The following is a 19,640-nucleotide window of genomic DNA, read 5'->3' on the forward strand; positions in this document are numbered from 1 at the left end:
CTTTAGACATTTATCGTTCAACCTGGCAAGTGTGTAAAGTTGATCACGCTTCTGTCTCATTTCAGTCTCAATAGCTGAACTCTTAGCCGGACTTCAAATAAAAGCCTGTTAGAAGAGAGAGCAAACAAACTGATAATAATAGTGCTAGCAGATTCAATATACTAAATATATCTGGTGATAACTGGAAGAAGTATTTACTTTTAAATTATTTCTAATCAAAATTGCCTACGTCCCAAGCTGACCTCCCCGTCTGAATAATCCCATTATTTCAACATACCTCACATACTGGACGGTATCTTCCCTTGTTATGCAGAGTGCTGGGGTCAAAAAAGAAACCTCTGCTTAAAAATACAGCAGCAGGGAGCACGCAGCCCTTTCAACAGACAGGACCACTTTGAAGTTTAATACAGAAAATCTATTTGATATTTATTAAACTTAGTTTCTCCAGTTACAGTTTTGCATTGTACAAAGCATTTTAATGACACAGTAGTTAAAAAGATCTTTACAAATTGAAATGTGATACCCTTTTCTCCAAATATTTTAATTGCCATAAATTTGTTTAAAAATACACATTAAACGCATGTTTCAGACACTAAACTTTCTATAATCTCAATACCACAAAATACATAGAATATACTATACAGATGTGGAAAAAATCTAGTTAGTATATAATACTTTGCTCACCATTAACAGCTTTATTACGTGAAATGCACATACTGACTTAGAAATCCTAATTTGAGCCCCAAAGTACCCTTTGAAATTTCAAATGTATTGCAACAAATAAAATCACAGTTGGTGTGTTTCTTTAGGTTTTGGTTGAAGACGGACGCCTAAATATTCCCATAGAAACAAAACGTAACACATGGACTTGTCATGTACAAAGTGTGAAACAGAGACATCCCATTAGTTACTAGCAGTACCTTTCTGTATGATTCACAAGGGCTTCATTTATAAGAGACAGGTGAAAAGTTACCTTCCCTCACCCACAAACCCTCCCCCCAAAAAACCCTTCTTCATCAAATAATAATTTCAATTAAGATAAAGGATTTTTAATAAATATATAAGCACTTTATCCTCCATATACAAAATTTCTTAAAACAATTTAAAAGGGGGACCAGATACAAATGTCAGGAACTGTGCTTGCAAAAGTCACGCCTGGTCCTTAGAGTTGAGTTTTCAGATGTGTAACATCAATGCAGCCGAAAAGAAGCGCTGCAGAAGTACTGTGCACCCAACAGCACCGATTCCCCGGGCTGCATATAAAAACCAAGTCGGGGAACACTGCATTCCAATTTGCCCGTATCAGCTCCAATAGCAAACGCAGAGAGGTATGACAGGAGTAGGTACGTTTCCATTAAGTTTCCAGATGAAATTAAAACTTTTACATAAAGATGGCCTATATAAACCCTAACGCTGTAACACAGCGTTTCAAATTGTTCAGTATAGTGTATTCGATTGAAACTCAGCTGAGATCGGCAGAGAGCAAAGAACTAATGCTGTCGATAGCTGATCTAGCAACGACCAGAGCTTGTATTGAGAGAAAAATGTACTTATTACATCGCTAAGCCCTCCCTCCCTGCCTCCCCCCACCCCCAATACCGCTGCTTTCAAATGGCATCGTGGCATCAGAAACCAATTCCTTGAAAAGTAATGGAGTTTGACATACATCACGATTCCCTGATTGATTGATTGCTTTTAGGTAACTTTCACACTGTGGAGATTTGCCTCCTGGAACAGCTCTGTATTTGTCTGAGTTGGCCACCAAAAGCTTTGGCTAGTCTTCACACTTCAAGATATCCAGCATTAACATACAGGTTTCCATAACACTGTTTCATTAGATGGAATAATTTAAACCCTGACCAAAATTTTTGTCAGAAATCTAGAAATTTGGAAGTTGCTTACTCCCCAATGGGTAATTCAAACTTGACTTGCTCAGGCCCTTAACATAAACGCTGCGGTGACAGTAAATATCTGTTAGGTAACTGAAATATTAAATACAGCAAAGGTAGTCTCTTTTTCCAATAGTTTCCCATTCTGGAAAACTACATCATTATCTGCCTACGGCTTTATTTTACTTGCCCCGGGCAAGCACATCATTCCCATAAAGTACTGACTCTGTATGTTGGGGCCATTCATAAATACATTTCAGGGCTTTTTTTTTTTCTTCTTCTTTTCCTTTGTTATCACAGCAATCAAGCCTCAGCAATCTAAAGGAATATACATTGCACTCCTGTATAATATGCAAGATTTATCACCAGTAAGATGGTGACTCAGCACTCAATAAATAATATATCAATATAGTCAGTTGCACCATAATCTAAAAACAAGTATAACATATACTTTGGACAGACTGATTTCATATATATATACATATATGTTAAAAGACACATACAATACAAATTGCATACTGCCATCAAAAGCCAAGAAGAGCCATTCACACGCTCTACTTTATGGCTAATAGTTTCAAATCAAAATAAAAGTATCGGGCTGTTTTACTCTGGTGTCCTGAAGATTTGTTTATAAGTATAAATGGTTGCACCTTACCATCTAGGAACCTGCAAGTTTCACAGCAAATCCAAATAATAGTGATATCTGAGCAAGCCTAGTCTGATTAAGCCATTTTTAAGATTCACCAACTGGGACCACGTTCGGTAAGGGAATTAAGATCTCAGTGTTGATATGTGCTTAAGATCCAATCATCTAGGGAATCGTTGAGGAAGCTGGGAGTGAGGGATCCCCTCCTCAGCCACCAGCGCAGCCTGCCTTAGTGCTGACGCTGTCTGCATTTCTACTGCTGTTGTGTAGAGGTTAACAAAAGGACAGAGTTGGACTGTTAGTCTGCATCGTGGCACCGGGATGGAAGCATATTCAGTATTTGCATTTTTTTAATTGCTATGAAATCTGACAAAGTACACAACTTCTGTCTTAGAAACAATGGTAAAGCCCAAATCAGATATGCTTTTGGAAGTGTGAAATTTAAGTGTCTCTGATTGAAATAGCCACAGATGAGTAAGGCATTTTTCAAATAACAAGACCACTGTGTATCTCCCATACAGACAGAAAACCTGGGCAGCACTCCAGGGAATGTTTCCCTGTGACGGATTCTGTCAGCCATTCCAGGTCCACATTTTAACACAATGTAAGAAGTCTTTCAGTTACCCAAAGACCCACTGACCTGGGGACAAGCAAAACATTTTTGTAAGAGACAACTGCGTGTAACACTAAAAGGTATTTGTGGGACTCTAAGGAAATAAAAAGAGAAAATAAATTCCCAGAGATGAGACCATTCCTGCTTACAGTCATGGTCACGGTGCACAAAGGAGCAAGCTGGAAGCAGCCGCACCGGCCGGTGCAGCACTACACAAAAAAAAACAACTATGAATGCAACTCCTACAAACGTATTTTTTATATAGCGTCAAAAGAGTGCTAGGCACTTTAGAGTATTAAAGGAAAAATTAGTTGACAGTGTCCTATTAACCAGGATGCAGAGTCTGAGGGTACAGAGTTTTGTCTCTAACAGCAAACACGAAAAGAATGCAATCTTGCACAGTGATTTAATAAAAAGGATGCTCCAACCAACAGACCTGATCAGTGATTCAGCTCTAACGGGAAAAGTCACAGGTCCGCTAACCAAACACATGTTGGTTCGTATGTAGCAAAGCTCTTCTGGAAGTACAAAACACGCTGGAACACAAAGGAAGCTCTACGAATATGCAGCTACCTTTTAGTAGGTTACTCATTTCAAAACTTCTAAACTCTTAAAGCCCATAGGACATACTGCAGTACTAAGTAGCGTAGAATTCTATTCCTTCTTTTGAGGTTGCCATGATTTTGGCACTTAACCATGACGACACAAAACTTTAGTGCAATATTTTTTCCTGAACGTGCACGTTCATCTCTGGTACAGAACTAAGGGTTAAATGGGAGATAAAACAAAGCAGCATTCCACAATCGCACTCTAAAGTATTCAGAGCTTGACTCTTTAGAAGACCACTGCAATGAGAAGTCAGTTTGCATGACAGACACTGGTACTTTTGAAAAAGAAATGGAATTTTACCCAAGTACTGAAGAAGACCACTGCATACAGTACACCTGGTCCTGCTGTAAAACATCTTGTAAACAGTTCATAAAATCTTCATCTAAAAGTAAGGCATAAGGCACACCAGACATGTTAGGGGCACTAAGCAATACTGAAAGCAGTAGCATTTTAAACCTTTGACTCAGACAAGCACCTCATGTGGAAAGGTACTTTGGTTTTGAGAGCAGTCGACTGCAACTCCACAAACTGTTTCTGTTACACCAACTCGCTTCCCTCTCAAATGAATATTCTGCTCCATCAAATGCATCAAACACGAATGGGACCTTCATTAACATGGGGTAAATACAAGTTTTAAATCCATTCTGCATCAAAACGATTAGACAACTTCCCTGTAATAGCAGGTGTGCTCCCCCACCCCACAATGGCTGTTGCACTGTTATGCTGTAGTGTCCATTAACCACCAGACATTTTTTCAGGCAGAAAAAAAAATGGACCTCCGTCTCTACTTAAGATTCCTGATTTTCCAGTCAATGAGAAAGTTGCAAATGGCAGTTCTGGTAGGAATTTAACTACTGTTGGTTTTTTTCACCACAAAACTGCTGATTTTGCAAGTGTCAAAAAATGACAAACAAAATGCGTTTTAAATGAAGAGAGATTAAAAAAAAAGCACAAGATTGTCCATTTCAGAAACCTTTCCTATATGCCTTTCCTATCAGACCGAAGTTCATTCCTACACCATTACTCTGATATTACATTCAAATTGTTTCATGATTTGCTATAGTGTTAACCAATGGTTTGAAACTGCCTTGAAAGCAACCCAAGTCAGAACCAGCTAAATTTTTTGTCCATATAAATTTCTTTAAAATTCATTTAAATGAAGTATTTTAATACGTAGAAGAATATCTGGAATTTTTTCTATTTAGTACAAATTCTGCAATAATAAAACTCTAGCTGTCATTTATTAGTTGATCATAGGCATTAGGCATGAAAAGTATGGTGTTTCTACACGTTAGAACCTATCAATCCTAATTCCTTTTACAGGTTCTACCACCACAAGACATTACAGAGTAACAAAGCTCACAGAGTACTTAAATAAAGTGTCTATGTTTAATTTTTCCTAAGTACTTGGAAGGGTAAAATTTAGGGAAGAAACAGCTAAAAACTACCCAAAAACTGGGCTTTTCAAAATTAAAATTAAAAAAATTAAAATAAATAGGATTTAAACCGACTATTTACGTATTGTGACGGGAATTCCAATGACTGATCCATCCATGATAGATTAGCCAAGCTACACCTTTATATGTCGCAAATTTAAAAATATTTAAATAACTTAAAAAGGGAATACTGAAGGAGTTCATTAACAAGATCGTTTTGGGTTAAAACACAAAACACAAATCAAGATGGGAGACATGTGAAAGCATTCTTTGTTTTTAGTGTCAACTAAGCAATGTGTTATGGCAGTCTTCCTTATTGACATGACACAGTGTTGTGGAGATAAATCAGAGGCAGCAAGAAAAATGTGTTCAATTTTCCATTCCTTCAGTTCGAAGTATCACTTGGCATCCAGGCGCAACCAGTGTAGTCCCTGACAGGTGTAACGCACTAGGTCTGTCATGATGCTCGAGTTAAAAACCAGAGGGCCCATAGCTTTATCCAGTTCGGCAAAGAACTCTAAAACAACAGAAACACAAATTAGGCACAGTCGTTCTCATTGGCTGCCGTAAGTGAAATATTGCTCTCCCTAAAAGAACACCACCTCAGCACAAACATTGCAGATCAAGGCAAAAGAAATGAAAGACGGCTGAAGATGGCAGAAGAAAGGGAAAGAGATCCTTTCTAAGCCCATTTCTTTACTGTTTTGCAGAAGGTAAGCATAATTACACTGTGGCCTAACTGTTACAAAGCATTCTTGGCCTTCTCCCTCGAATGTGTATATTCACTCCAGGATTTCAGAAAAGGAAATGCACCAAGTTCTACTTCCTAAAGAGAAAAACTTGCAGGAAATGCAAGACTTATTTATTTATTTTAAGCATAGCTGGTAGGAAATGTTAGATCTCCAACACCACCTGACAACCAGGACAGCCAGCCCAGAGCATCGCTGTCACCAAAGGAATTACTTTCCATCTTTCTTTTACAAAGGACCCAATTATTTATCATTATGCACTGTTAACTCCAAAATTGAAAACCTGTTAGAATTTAACACAATGTATACATCTTAGGTTACAACTTGCCTTTGCCTACCCTTACCTTTCTGTTCTTTAGACAGCTGTTCAGCTTGGTCCCAAATTTCAGTGGCATAGAGGAAGTTGGATGTAACTTGGACGTAGCTGGCTGCCATCTGATGGATCCTCTGGGGGATCGTCACCGAAGACCCACTCCCTGAAGGGTTGGCTGCCCCAGAGGAGTAATTTCCTGAATTCCCTGGAGACAGCTTTGGAGAGACTGGAGACGGCATACCAACAGGCTTGCTGCTTATCCAAAGGAAAACATTACATTGTAAAACACGCACATAGATATGTCAGGTGTGTCATGCAAATGTCTTCCTACAGCTCAGAACATGGGATGCTAAGGCACTCCTACTTCACACACTGAGAACTCAGGACTGGCCCTAAAACAAGTGAGCTTTTGAAAACCTCTCATGTTCCTCCAGCTCCTGTATTTTAGCCTCACAGCCAAATCAACATGCAGCATCTTTCAATCAAATCTGTTGTTTAAATAAATTGAACCTCACATAGTAATAATGAAAAAATTAAAGCAAGGCAATTATACTGCTGTTGTATTTTCAAATAACATGATGCATATCTGAAATGCCCTCCTAAAATTCTGGTTTTTGTTTTGTTTTGATAGAGTAATCTATAAAAAGTCTGTTGTCAGGTTTCAAGAACAGAAGTAAACTGCTGTACCATGGAAGAGCTTACTGTGAAAGCACTTGTAGCCATCTGGGCTACAAGTGCATCACTGCAGCACTAATAAAGCTATTGTTTTGAGAGCAAAAGCATTACATAAAACAACAAACCACTGAGACAAGTGACCTGTGTGTTAAGGACACACTGAGAAGTTTTTTGTTCATTCCTCCCAACAAGGAGTTGCCTGAGAATATCTCTGTACAGCACATTTCTCAACCTCTTATCAGAACACTTACCTGAACAAAGGGATCAAAATCTAGACCTTAGAACAATTAGAAATTAGAACAAAAACAACAGAAGCTCAAGAAAGTAAAAGCTGCTCTTTGAGCACCTCAAACTCACAGTTTATGTGGAGAATGAGCTATAAACATAGAAATACAGGTAAACTTTTACTACCTACCTTCCCATAGCAGGTGACGGTGCTTGAGAATTATTATAGGAATTCTGTTGGGAAAAAGTAAACGTATGTTTATACCTCAGCTAATTATATTTTATCTGGTTGTTTAATTGCTCATTTCTGAACATGAGTTCTCATGGCTTTTCTTTTAAGCATATAATAATATCAAAATATCCTAAATAATATCAAAGTACTTTCAAAATTGGGAAAAGCATCCATTTCACTGATGACTAAGACACAAATCAGCAAAGTTTTAACTTTGTTATATCAACAACAAAATTAAAATTCTCTTTGAAGCCAACTAAATTTACTAAAAGCTGCACCAAAATATTAATAGGAAGCTATCATTAGGACCAATGGGTTGATGACATCATAGTCATGCTGTATCCTCCCAGCTTTAAACTGCTCAGCTTGAATGTACTTTCAAGGTCCATTCCTAAATTAGGGCATACTGGAAGTTCACGTGCAGCAATCTGAATACCAGGCAGAGGAATTTTAAGTAATGTAGAGCTTCAATTTGATTAGTTTTTTAATATTTGAAGAAAATATATATCCAATTACCTTCAGATGTTCAGTCAGAGTTTTAGAATATTTCAATGCACTTTCCTTTTTCAGTTTGAAAAGCCTTAGGTATAGTAGAGATTGGCACCGAAGACTAACCAAAGACAGAACAACAAAACATTTCCAGTTAAAGTCAGGCTTATCACAACATACCAAAAGTCAAAAATGGAGTACCCATGTTTTTAAAAGCTTTTCTCTCCCAACACTAAACAGCCAACTGTCAAACTGTAACTAGACAAAGTCCCACACCACCTTTACTTCTCAAGAAAGTAAAGAACAGTTTTGTGCCTTAAGCTGAAACTAGGTTGCAGTGACTTTAGTGATACAGCCTTCACTTTTTTCTCATGTCAGGACACACTGAATCTGGTGCATGCTGCTATAGTCCCCCCTCCCTTTTCCACCTGACACAGTCAGCTTTGTTCAACTGCTTGCTGCAGCCATTTAATTAGTCCAGAAGGCAAATGACAGTTCTTAACAGCCATTTCAAGTTTTGCCATATCACTGTGTGAACACACAGCAAAGACCCCAAACCCTCCTTCTGCTACTCCTCCCAAATCCAATAGATAATTTCCTTTCCAAGAAAGTTTCAAAACAGAACTGGAAATTCATTCAAATGAGTAAAGCAGTGTGCTCTGATTATGTTATTTTACTAAAATTAAAGCCAAGACCAGACAACAGTTTGCTTGTTAATGTAATCTCAAAGTTTCCCGAAGCATTTAGGTCACAGCCCAACATCAGCTGACCGTGCAACCAACTCAACAGTAGTCTGTTATTTTGGAACACTATAATTTACAAAGAGAGCAAATGAAGAGCTCAGTTCATCAACAGTAACTTTATCAAAACACTAAGGATAATGAAATTCACAAAGGCACCTCTATCATTTTTAGCCATATTAACAATTCCATTGCATGCGACAAGTTACCAATGACATCACGTTCTAAAATAAAAGCAGTAACTGACAGAACATTATGGAAGTCAAAGTCGAAGTCAGTCAGTCATTTTCTTAATAGCTGAAAGACTTTGCTGTTAACAAGCCCTTACAGTAATCGATCTATAGCATCAATGGTACTGAACAGTCAAACAGAAAACTCCTATTTGGTTCAAAACACCTGAAAACTCAGTGTAAGACAGCATTTCACAGACTGAAATCTGTGTGTGTAATTAATCAGTGTGTAATATAAAGTTCAGGATACACGTACCAAAGCACTGCTAGCCTTTTGTCTGCAGCCGTAGCATCTGGTGCCAAGTAATTCTTCAGTTTCATAGTGTACCTATAAACAAATCACCAACAAGAAAACTATCAAGTAAATGAAACATTATACAATCATTTATCAGCCACCAAGTTCTTATGAAATTCAACTTTCAACTCCTTCACTGTTTCAGGTCTTTCCCTCAGACCCTAAACAGAACGTGGCTAGGCAATAATTGGAATAGTTCTGCTCTGCACATGTCACAAATTGTTAAGACATCACAAACTTTGGAATAAAGGATCTCAGCCCTCAAGAACACACTTGAAGCTTCAGTAACTGGAACAAAGTGGCTAGTGATCCGTTCTTAGTGCAGAGCAAGGGACTCCAAAAGTTAGTGGCAGAACATGAGTAAAATGCAGAAGCTTTGATTTCCAGCCCTCTTCCCCAACCATCTGAGTTCTGTGTGTGCTTTACAGCGCTTACTTGATTAATTCCACAGTTTCTGAATACATAGTGAACGGGGACTTGGATTCCTGAGCATTTTTCTCCAATGCATTCCCACACTCAATGAATGACACCACTGCATCTAGGTAGTACACAGCCTTCTCAAACCTGTCAGACTGAGAAGATTGGATAAAAAAAAATAAGGAAAATATTGAGAGGAAATACCAGAAAGTTCTAGTACAGACAGGCAGCAACACAGCACAAGCAGTAAACAAACTCCAGCATAATGTGCAAATACTGGATAAACATTGTAGATTTGCTTACCAATGCATCTGCATTATGTTTTAACTTCTTTGCTTGCTGTAAATAATGATTAGCTGAGTAAGTCCTACAATAGAAGACACATTTAAGGAGTCAGACCACCTACTCTGTACTTCCTTTTATGACAAAAGTTTGTTAATGTTACAGCTTTCACTTCATCCCCCTCTAACTCAAGTTACAATAACAGGAGGTACTGCATCACAATCCCATTTGGGTTCAAAAAATGAAGGCTCCTCTTTGCTACCAAAGACAACAACTGCTCACCATGGGCAAAGCAGACTCTGTTAAAAGAGAACAGGCAGCAGTGATATCCTGAAAGTGTGTGATGGATACATCAACACTTAAAAACAGGACAACCCTGGACTGTTTAGATCTACTGTTTGGTCCATCCACGCTCTGCAGGAACACACAGGGCAGACTAGAGTTTCTCCTCAAGGAGTGCACCATCTGCCAAATATTTGGTGCACAAAGCAGGCAGAGAAGCACGTTGCTGCAGAACAGCATGCAGATCTCCAGAGCATGAACTAGTATTCAGCATCTTTTGTGAAGCAAACAGGACAACCCTTCTCCACAGAAGAGCTCACTGTGCTGCAAGATTAGCACCCCCAAAAAGGGAAAGGCACCCTCTGCTTTTCTTACCTGTCAGCAAAAACAAGTTTTGCTCTTCTGGACTTTGAGCTCTCTGTAGATGGAGCAGAAACAGGAGGGCAGTTCGATGAATTGTTCAGAATCTTCTCCTGAAAGGAAAATGGTCACCGAATCATGTCAAGACTTTTTTTTATTTTTATATTCTCAAAGACAAAGAGGAATTTACTGTACACATTTTTCCCATGATTTCACACTCTGTAAGCAGTAAGTTCAGTTTAGTAGCTGCTTTAGCTGCCATTCACCATACAATAACACAGTTTCCCTGAGGCTTTCATCTCATGCTGGCACAGGGGATGACACAGAGGCTATAATTAAGCTGAGCCCTACTACACTAGGAGATCTCCCTTATTGCTAAATCATGATTTTCCACTCTGAACAAAGAGGCTATATATACTTCTATGACTTCTCATGTCTTTCAACAATAAACTACTGAATGTCTCTGGGTAGAAAAGATTAGTATTTCAGAAACACCAACTTCAAGGAGAAATAACAGCTGTCTTCACAACATGCTGCCCTTGCTCCCCTTAATTTTACATGGCTCAATGTGACACTTCAGGCTAAAGAAGGGACATCAAAACATCTTGTGAATTCTAAGTGAATCTCTTCTCACTAGATCAACAGCATAAGGCAATTTCCCAGCTTCAGTGTGCTTTCAGTTCTTTGGAGTCATCGTGACCGAAGGCCAATTACACAGAGTATTTAATAACCTGCCTTTATCAGATCCTTGCTAATTAGAAGGATCTCAAAGTTGCGAGGCACTGCACTTGCACAGCAATGCCCTAACTACCAGTGTAACATAAAACACCACCAAAACATGCAGGGAAATGCAGCATTTCCAAAGTATGAAAAGAAAAACATCAAACAAGTTAACAGCTGGTTTAGGGACAGTTCTATGCTGATGAATAAGGAAAGGCCAGAGCAGCAGTCTATGATGCAAATCTGCTATCTACAGGCTTCCTGTAAGTGCAGACACCGATGCACACAACCTTCCCAGGTTTCTAAAATTTCACAGTAATGGCATGTAAATTAATCCAGCAGGTCTCCCAGTTTAAATATTGCATGGACTCCACCCTAATGACTAAGCTACTTTCTGCCACTGCCGATGGCAATTTGCTGCTTCACTCCTCCCCAAATCAATTACCCTTCCTGAACACTTCAGAGTAATCAAGGAGAAATGGTACATTTGGAATCCCAAAGATAAAGGTGAAATCCCTCCAACTTGAACATATTACACTCAAATCTGGTTATACAACAGAAATTACTCTATGAAGATACCCAGATGTGCTCACAAGTTTACTCCTGTCCAGTAATACACATTTATATACTAATGAAAAAGCACATTACATATCATGACCTTACACTATCATCATCTTATAATGTTTTTGAAACCCTTCAACTACATATGTTCTTAATCTAAGTTGCTTAAAAAACACTTTCTGCATCACCTTTTCCACAGTGTTTTCTCTACTCTAACCACAGAGAGCTCTGTACCATCCTGATATGGAATCAGATGAACCTTTCTAGAATCCTAGGGTGAAAAATGAGAGCCACAGCTTTGTATCTCAGCACTGTGCACGGACCCAGCTCCTGTTCTCCTTAAAACGAGGACAAGATCTGTACTTGCTCCAGCGACATAAGAGTAACCTCATTATTCATTCAGTGTGAGCAGATCTGTAGTGATATTTCTCATTAACAAATTAAACAGCAAATACGCAGCATCTGTCATCAAAAGATGACTAAATGCACTTTAGTAATTAACATAAATATTTGGTAGGAATAAACATTAGCATTCGACAATATCTCCTAAGTTATTTTCCAATTTAGAGTCTAAGCACCACGGTACGAAACAAGGCAAATCTGAAACTAATTACATTTCAACAACTGCAAATTATTTAGATGACACTGCACGTCAAAATGCAAAGCCAAGAAATAAGTTCAAGGCATTCACAGAACAAGCCCTTTACCTTTGTTTCTTTAGCACTGCCAGAACCTTTTCCCTCTATCTTCCTCTGTTTAGAAGATGAGCAGCTTTTACTGCCACTGCTGCTGTCCTTACTAACATTGCTGCTGGACTTCAAGGATGATGACTGACTGGCTGTCCTCTTCCGGGACCCGTGCTCTTGTTTGGAATCCTTCTGAAGGACTGGGGCAGCAGGAGATGGCAGTAAATCCTTCTCTTTAACAGCACTTGGTTTTAAAGACCTGGACAAAATGAATACATTCAGTTTTGTTTTTTACTTTTCAAAATAGAAATAAAACAAAAATCCAGCATCACTTCTTTTTTTCTCTCCACACCCTTCCCCCATTTAAGCCTTTTCCCTCTCCTTTCCCACCCCCCAAAAAAAAATAATAAAACAAGATTTTTAATGTTAAACATAGCAAGACAGATTCAGAGGAAGCAAATTATCACCACAGTAACTAAACGTTACGAAGCCTGATTAAACTAGTTTTCACCACTTTATCTGTTCTGACCTGAAAACGCAGAAGGCAAGTTCTAACCATAAAACCACATCCCTCAACAGTTCTTAAAAACACCCTAAACACTTGTAATGTTAGAAATGAATGCCAGCATTAGCGCCAGTCTGTCTATTGCAGACAAGTCAGCCTAACAGCTCAGAAAAAAGATGGCCCAGATAACTGTTCTCTAGAAGCCATTGGCCTTTTGGTACAGTCTTACCTTGGCTGCTGAGGATTCCAGTTGCTAATTCTGGCATCCCTTTTCACAGAGAACAGTACACAAAATAACTATTTACATGAAGTTTTTGAAAAACCATCTTGTTGCATTTAACCAAGTGCCCTTCAGAAAATCACACCAGCAACAAAACAAAATATCAGGACTAAAGGAAAAAAACCATGACAGACGAGCATCCATTTTTTCTACATTTCTTAACAGAAACAAAGAAGGCATTTAACTCAGAAAGACTTCTAGCATCTGTAGCCAGAAGCTGCAGCTTCTCACACATCAGTAATTCAACAAATATTCGCTGTAGAGAATTTTTTTTCCATGATATAATTATATCAGCTGTCTGTTGTTTGATCTGAAAAAGGTGAACCCTTCATAGTAGGGTTTACCTAGTCAATATTTTCAGTTATGGATATGAATTTCCACCAACAACTAATGGAAACTTCAAACTGAAGAATCAGAAACCATGAAATATTACCCACTGATTAGTAAGGAGACATTTTGTTGTGGAGGAAGGAGAAGAAGGTAAGGGAGAGATGGATACAGGCATGAGTCTTCTCCTTGATCACTCTGAGCCTTCAGTGCTGAAAAGACAGGCAAGATACTCACTCCCTACTGCTAGAAGTCTTGTGTCCTGATGGAGCTTTTTCTTCCAGTTTTGTTTTCTTGCTTTCACTGGCTCTGTTTTCATCCTCATTCTGAATACAGCAAACAAGAAACACATCCAGATAAATGTCTACATTTACAGCTTCACGAAGACAGTAATTTTTCACATTTAACGGATTTAATTCAGTGGGCGTCTTGCAGCGTACAGAATAATACCTGTACAGGCTACAGAAACATCCCCTGAAGCAACTACCTTGTATCATATATTTGAAAAGTGGCAGTCTCAAGTTGTTCATTTTATAACACGCATATCACTATGAAATAACAAAAATCTGCCAAAGGCTTTGGTACGAAATCAGATTTTATGCTGGGGAGTCAAACACAGGTGTCTTATGAATGCCAGGAACTGTAAAACCCATGGAGTCTGTAAGAGATGTCGAAGACCAGATTTTTATATAAACCTAATCCTAAAGTTGAAGAGTTTAAGAGGATACACAATCTGTGCTACCTCCAGGAATGCAAGCTACAGTGCTAACACATCTAAAGGTACAACCCTCTGCCTTTCATGAATGAAAACTCCAATATTCCCTATTACAACGGCACAGGAAGGATCAATTTATTCTACATAGAATAGGTAGGCAAAGTAATCTCCTAAATTACTGAGCCACTGCAGTGAGGTATGACATTGGTTACTGGGCCATATGCTTAACCCCTTTAGCAAGATACTAAAAGGCTAAGATAACAGGCAAGATTTTATTTACGATACTGTTACCTGTTTATGTTTCCTTTTGCCTTTTGTGGAACTCTTATCAGAAGGCTGCTTCTGAGATTCTCTTGCATGCTTCTCTGGCACATTTTTCTTTTCCACTTTGGGCACATCAGCATCCTTGTAAGGCTTCTCTGGTATTCTTGATAAGAGGCTCAGGTATCCATTTTGTGAAGGTACCCACTTCACAATAAGTGGGTACCTTTCATCAGGATCGCTGAGTGGTGAAAGAAGCTCTTTCTCTTCCATAGGAGAGAACATTCTTTGCCGAAAAAAGCTGTCATCCTCCTCCATGGAAGATTTAACAGGAGTCCTATTGCTCTCGGAGTATTTGGGTGTTTGTGATGAAGGAGAAAGGCTTTCATTTTCATCTGAATCAGAGGATGAGGTATCTGTTTCTATGAATTCCCTGGATTTCTGGGCAGATTTGCTTGAAGCTATGTATTTCTTTTTCTCTGTTGTAGGCCGAGGGGAAGATTTGGGCTCTTTCTTTATATTAGGTTTTCTGGAACCTTTAATGGCTGCCTTATGCCTGTTTGAAGGTATGTTTGTTGCCATGTCTACTGGGGTTTCACTTTCTATTTTAAGACCTCCTCTAGGCTCTTCAACAGATGTCTTTTCTGCTTTCTTGGGCTGCTTTTTACCCACGGTCCTCCTCTGTGTTGAGCTGTCACTCTGGGCAGGTGATTTCTGCGTGCCACGACTGCTCTCTGAGCCCTTTTGGGTGGGTTTGGAATCTCGCCCTGGTGTTGAAGAAATCGAGTCCTTGGATCCGCTTTGATCAGCGTACCCACTTCCTGTTCCCTGATCCCGTCCCTCTTTTTTGTAGCCTTGTGAGGATGGGATGTTGCTGTCCACAGAAGAAGCTGGTGACACTTTATGTGAATTAACTTTGTTCAACCAGTTATCCAGTTGCCACTTGTTTATTGGCGGTGGCTCCGGCTAAAAACAAATTTCAATAAAGCACTGTTAGATACAGTGTTTCACGTGGCTTCCATCTTTTCTGCAGCCCTACTGTGCTGCAAGCCAAAGCAAGCGGTGCACTCGAGCATCTGAGGTCAGTAACTAATGAAAAATGCATATAACTACAGATAGCAGGTCTGCTTTTTCCTTCAATCAGAAGAACTGCAGTCCACAGGAAGCACTTGCTGCCATGGCATTCCAGACTAAAAGCTACTGGTCTTTAAGCTACTGTTCCCATGTCTTCTGCACTCCAACAGATAACTATGGTAAAAATCACCTCAAATAGCAAATGTGTGCTTATAGAAAATATAGTTATCATGTCAAATTACAGGTACTTTAGCAAAAGAATATGTGGAAATATGTGGAAATAATTCTACACTTGACAAGTTTTTGTTAAAAAAAAAAAAAGAGACCGAGAACATGTTCATTTTTTTCTGCTTTTAAAACTCAGGATTAATGCCTGATGACAGCCCAAATGCGTGACAAATCCTACCTCAGGGGATGCACTCTGTGATGGTTCATTAGCTTCACTATCACTGGAACTGCTTTCACTTTCAGAGTCAGATCCTGAACTGCTTTCAGACCCACTGTGGCTGCTTGAGTCATCCCTAGAATTATCTGCTCCTTCACTATTATGTTGTGAAGGTTCAGAACTACTGAAAACAAAAAGGAAGAAAAATAAACAAACATTACTCAGTGCAAAGGCATCCTGGAAGTTCTTCCATTAGGAAGAATAAAATGTAATATTTTAACTAACATTTGCTAAAGAGTTCAACTGAGCACAATTCACCTTGTTCCCCTCCCCCCTTCACAATGTTGTCAGTATAATATTTGCAGAATATGTGTTGGCCACTGATTAAACTCTAATCACCTTCTGGTCTAATCAAAGACAAACAACTAACACTGATTTTAGAAACGAGATCAAGCCAGAAGCGCTGACTGGACCAAACATCACTACCATTGGATTGCAGCATAGAAAGTAAAGGAATGCCTACCTTCCAGGTGTGCTCCTTGGAACTCTTTTATCACAGTCCTGCAATTAAGAAGAAGAGCATGAGGCTTCTAGAAGCATATGCAATTACATTGCAAAGTATTGATATCAAGTCTTAAAGATTCTAAATACTTAGCCTGAAGAGTGCTCTAATTCAGAAATACAGAGGTTTAAATTTGCCTGCCTTTGGCTTGTACAAAAGGAAAAATAAATCACAGTTCTTTTATCCAAGCTTTTACCACAAACGTGTCATCTCAGAACCCTCCATATTCTGACAGTAGTTCTGAGATTTCCTATTTTCTCCACTCCCCCATGCCATGTTTTAGAACCAGATGATACAAATTTTTACTGTGCTATTCCAGAAATGTTCCATGCCCCAGTAATTAAACAACTAAATGCACCATCTTCAAGTTTTCCATGTGAAAAAATAACAAACAGCGGAACTGAGAACAGCAAAAAAAGCAGCATGGACTTCTGCTGGGTAGCACAGACTCAAGAGGTATGTTTAATTCAGCAGGCTGAACACCATCTCTGGCTGGAGATGCACAGAGTTAATATTGCCAAGGAGCAAAAGATACGATAAAAATAAAGGAGCTGCTAGACTTATAGTTACAGAAACAACCTGGGAGTAAAAGACACACACAGCAGCTCTTATCCCGAACAGTTGCTGCATGGACATCTGTGTGCCATGCACTCTTTAGCCAGCACAGAACATGAGGAGCTCTCCCTTAGGTGGCAGCCCATTGTGTGTGTTAGGAAACTGACTCTGTTTCCATTCCACATTTAGAGAAAGCCCATTTGAAATCATCAAAGCATGAGTCCCTAGGTAAAAAAAAAAAGTACTGTTCTCACAAAACCAGATCATTTTCCTCACATTTGCATTTTAGAGTACCTGAAGTTTGTTTGAAAACTTGCTAATTGTTTTTCGTACCTCAATTGCAAATTCTCCTTCAGCTGTTCAGTTTGCTGTTGGACTACTGAACATTGCTGATGTAACAAACCATCAATACACTTGGTTTATTCTACTGAATCTTTGGTATCTTGTGAACATACCTGCTCTCCATCGCTGTCTTCGCTACTGCTAAGTTTTAAGTCATCTTTCAACATACTAAGTAAGTAAAAGGGAGAAAGTGAGACAAGTTTTTCCATGTAATTTAATTACATTCAAAGCACTCTTCTATATTCCAGCAAGTTACTGTTTATGCTACAGAGCTGGGTGTGTGGGTGAAATCCACAAGTTACCATTTAAAACATTTAATGTCTAAGAATGGCAAGTTAAGTCATTCTTTAAAGAAAACTACGGGCTGTAGTGCTTTGATTCCTTTGTTCGTTCTTTAAAGTTTAGAAAGGAATTCTGACACGTTTTACTAATGCAGGTGGAGCTAAAACATCTGCGTTCAACCTCTTACACACCACGGACAAGAATACTGTTTCCCATTGAATTAAGAAATGTGATTGCTTCATGTCTAGTGGCAAAATCCCAACTGTTCGACATCATAAATTTTCTACTATTCTTCAAAGGTATAATTGCTCCTATTTAGGGTAGTCATACATACACATACTATTTCATGACACTGAAAGTACAGGAACACAAAGAAAACATAGTGGGGTATTTGTGCTTATTTAAAAACACCTTCGTTACAAAAATAAAACGTCTTACTCTGTCTGGTTCGATTCACATCTGGAGAAAGAAGATAAGAAAGGATTAGAATACTTCCCAATTTCACAGTACAGCTGTTCTACTTATAATCTGAAAAGAAACAGCAACCTCGAGAATCTACTTAGACATCTATTTACAGCTGCTACCCTTATCAAAAGATGCATTTATCTCACTTTTTAACGCTTTCTTAACAGAGCACAATCGCTTTATCGGAAATTCTATTCACACAGCAAACATCTCCTCACCCCTCTTCCCATGCACCTCACTTTAACTAATGTGAAGTGCTAACTCCAGTTCTTGCACCTTCCTACAACCTCCCATTCTGGAACCAGCACAGCCCTTTCATAGAGGACTACACTGCTATAACAAAAGAAAAGCCAAATGATGAACTCCTACTGCTACCACTTATTGAAGTGGCTGTGTATAAACATCTGAAACCTCATGTTTTAAGGAACTGACATAGTCTATAATAAATAAATAAATGAACAAGCCACTCTTCAATTATTTCCCATTTCTTTCTCACAGATGATTTGTTTTTTAATCTTATTAATACTAAAAATGTAAACAGAAAAACTAAACTTCATTTCGTAACTGCATCACAGCAAATACTAACTTAGAATACCTTCAGAATCTGCAGTTGCTTTCAGTAAACATTCCATCAGGTGGAATGGGCATTTTTTGTTTGGAAATTGTATTTAAACAGAATGTAATCAATTTTCAGGTATGAATAGGGCAGAAGACAGTTAGATTCTTCCTGCTGCTTTTTTATTTTTTCTTTCTGATGTCTGATTAATGAAGCATAATGTTAGGTCTGTGTACGCAACTAATAACAATGCCTGTCAGTCACTTAAGAGAATGAGTAACTACTCGTACAAACTTAACTAGATCTCAAACTTAATTTACTGTCTCCTCTAATAACAGAACAGTTCCTCATCCTATTTGTGCAACTGCAACAAGCTGCTTCCAGCTGACAGCTTAGCAATGCACGTTTAGTAAATCCTGTCCCATCCTGCCCATTCTCACACACTGATACACTTCCAGCTCACCAGCCAATTCCTAGGGCCAAACTCCTGCTCAGTGTCCTACAGCTGAGAAGAAAGCAGGGGGATGGAAGGAAGGCACAGCGCACCTGTTACACCGGTGTGCCATTATTTGCCCTACTGTTCCTGAAAATAGGTTGAAATCAACTTTTTTTTCCCTCTCCTGTCAGTTAAGTGTAAAGCATGGCAAAGAGTGTGCAAGAACTGACACATTCTGGTAAAGAAACAGCTACTTCCAGAATCTTTTAAAAGTTGACTGTTACGTGAGAAATGTTTTCTCAACTGCTACTTACGATTTGGATTGATGGCCATTGGATGTTTTTGATGAAGGATTATATCGTTCTAGAAGGAAAAAGAAATAACGCTGTACTCTTTTGAACACAGGCAGCAAAACAGTCACTGCAAAGTGGACAGAACTAAACAGG

The 19,640-nt window shown here is 38.8% G+C and overlaps 1 protein-coding gene across 2 annotated transcripts in view; it reads right to left on the reverse strand.

Moving 5' to 3' along the window:
• Positions 1-393: 393 nt before the first annotated feature.
• The window catches only part of LOC146755302 (AF4/FMR2 family member 4-like), a 36,966-nt gene continuing 17,719 nt past the window's right edge, over positions 394-19,640 (reverse strand). For both annotated transcript variants that reach the window (XM_085525713.1, XM_085525714.1), the window contains 16 exons: positions 19,509-19,557; positions 18,176-18,196; positions 17,569-17,623; positions 16,520-16,557; positions 16,018-16,180; positions 14,568-15,503; positions 13,799-13,887; positions 12,471-12,708; positions 10,498-10,595; positions 9,862-9,925; positions 9,577-9,713; positions 9,103-9,174; positions 7,904-7,997; positions 7,346-7,389; positions 6,287-6,507; positions 394-5,710 (listed from right to left, as the gene is read on the reverse strand). In XM_085525713.1, coding sequence (XP_085381839.1) covers positions 5,592-5,710; positions 6,287-6,507; positions 7,346-7,389; positions 7,904-7,997; positions 9,103-9,174; positions 9,577-9,713; positions 9,862-9,925; positions 10,498-10,595; positions 12,471-12,708; positions 13,799-13,887; positions 14,568-15,503; positions 16,018-16,180; positions 16,520-16,557; positions 17,569-17,623; positions 18,176-18,196; positions 19,509-19,557 — 2,438 coding nt within the window. In that variant the 3' untranslated portion in view covers positions 394-5,591. The remainder of the gene's footprint in view (positions 5,711-6,286; positions 6,508-7,345; positions 7,390-7,903; positions 7,998-9,102; positions 9,175-9,576; positions 9,714-9,861; positions 9,926-10,497; positions 10,596-12,470; positions 12,709-13,798; positions 13,888-14,567; positions 15,504-16,017; positions 16,181-16,519; positions 16,558-17,568; positions 17,624-18,175; positions 18,197-19,508; positions 19,558-19,640) is intronic.

This window comes from Coturnix japonica, chromosome 33 (genome assembly GCF_054131305.1).
Source record: "Coturnix japonica strain WE chromosome 33, WE-NBRP24, whole genome shotgun sequence".
In the NCBI taxonomy this organism is placed as follows: Eukaryota; Metazoa; Chordata; class Aves; order Galliformes; family Phasianidae; genus Coturnix; species Coturnix japonica.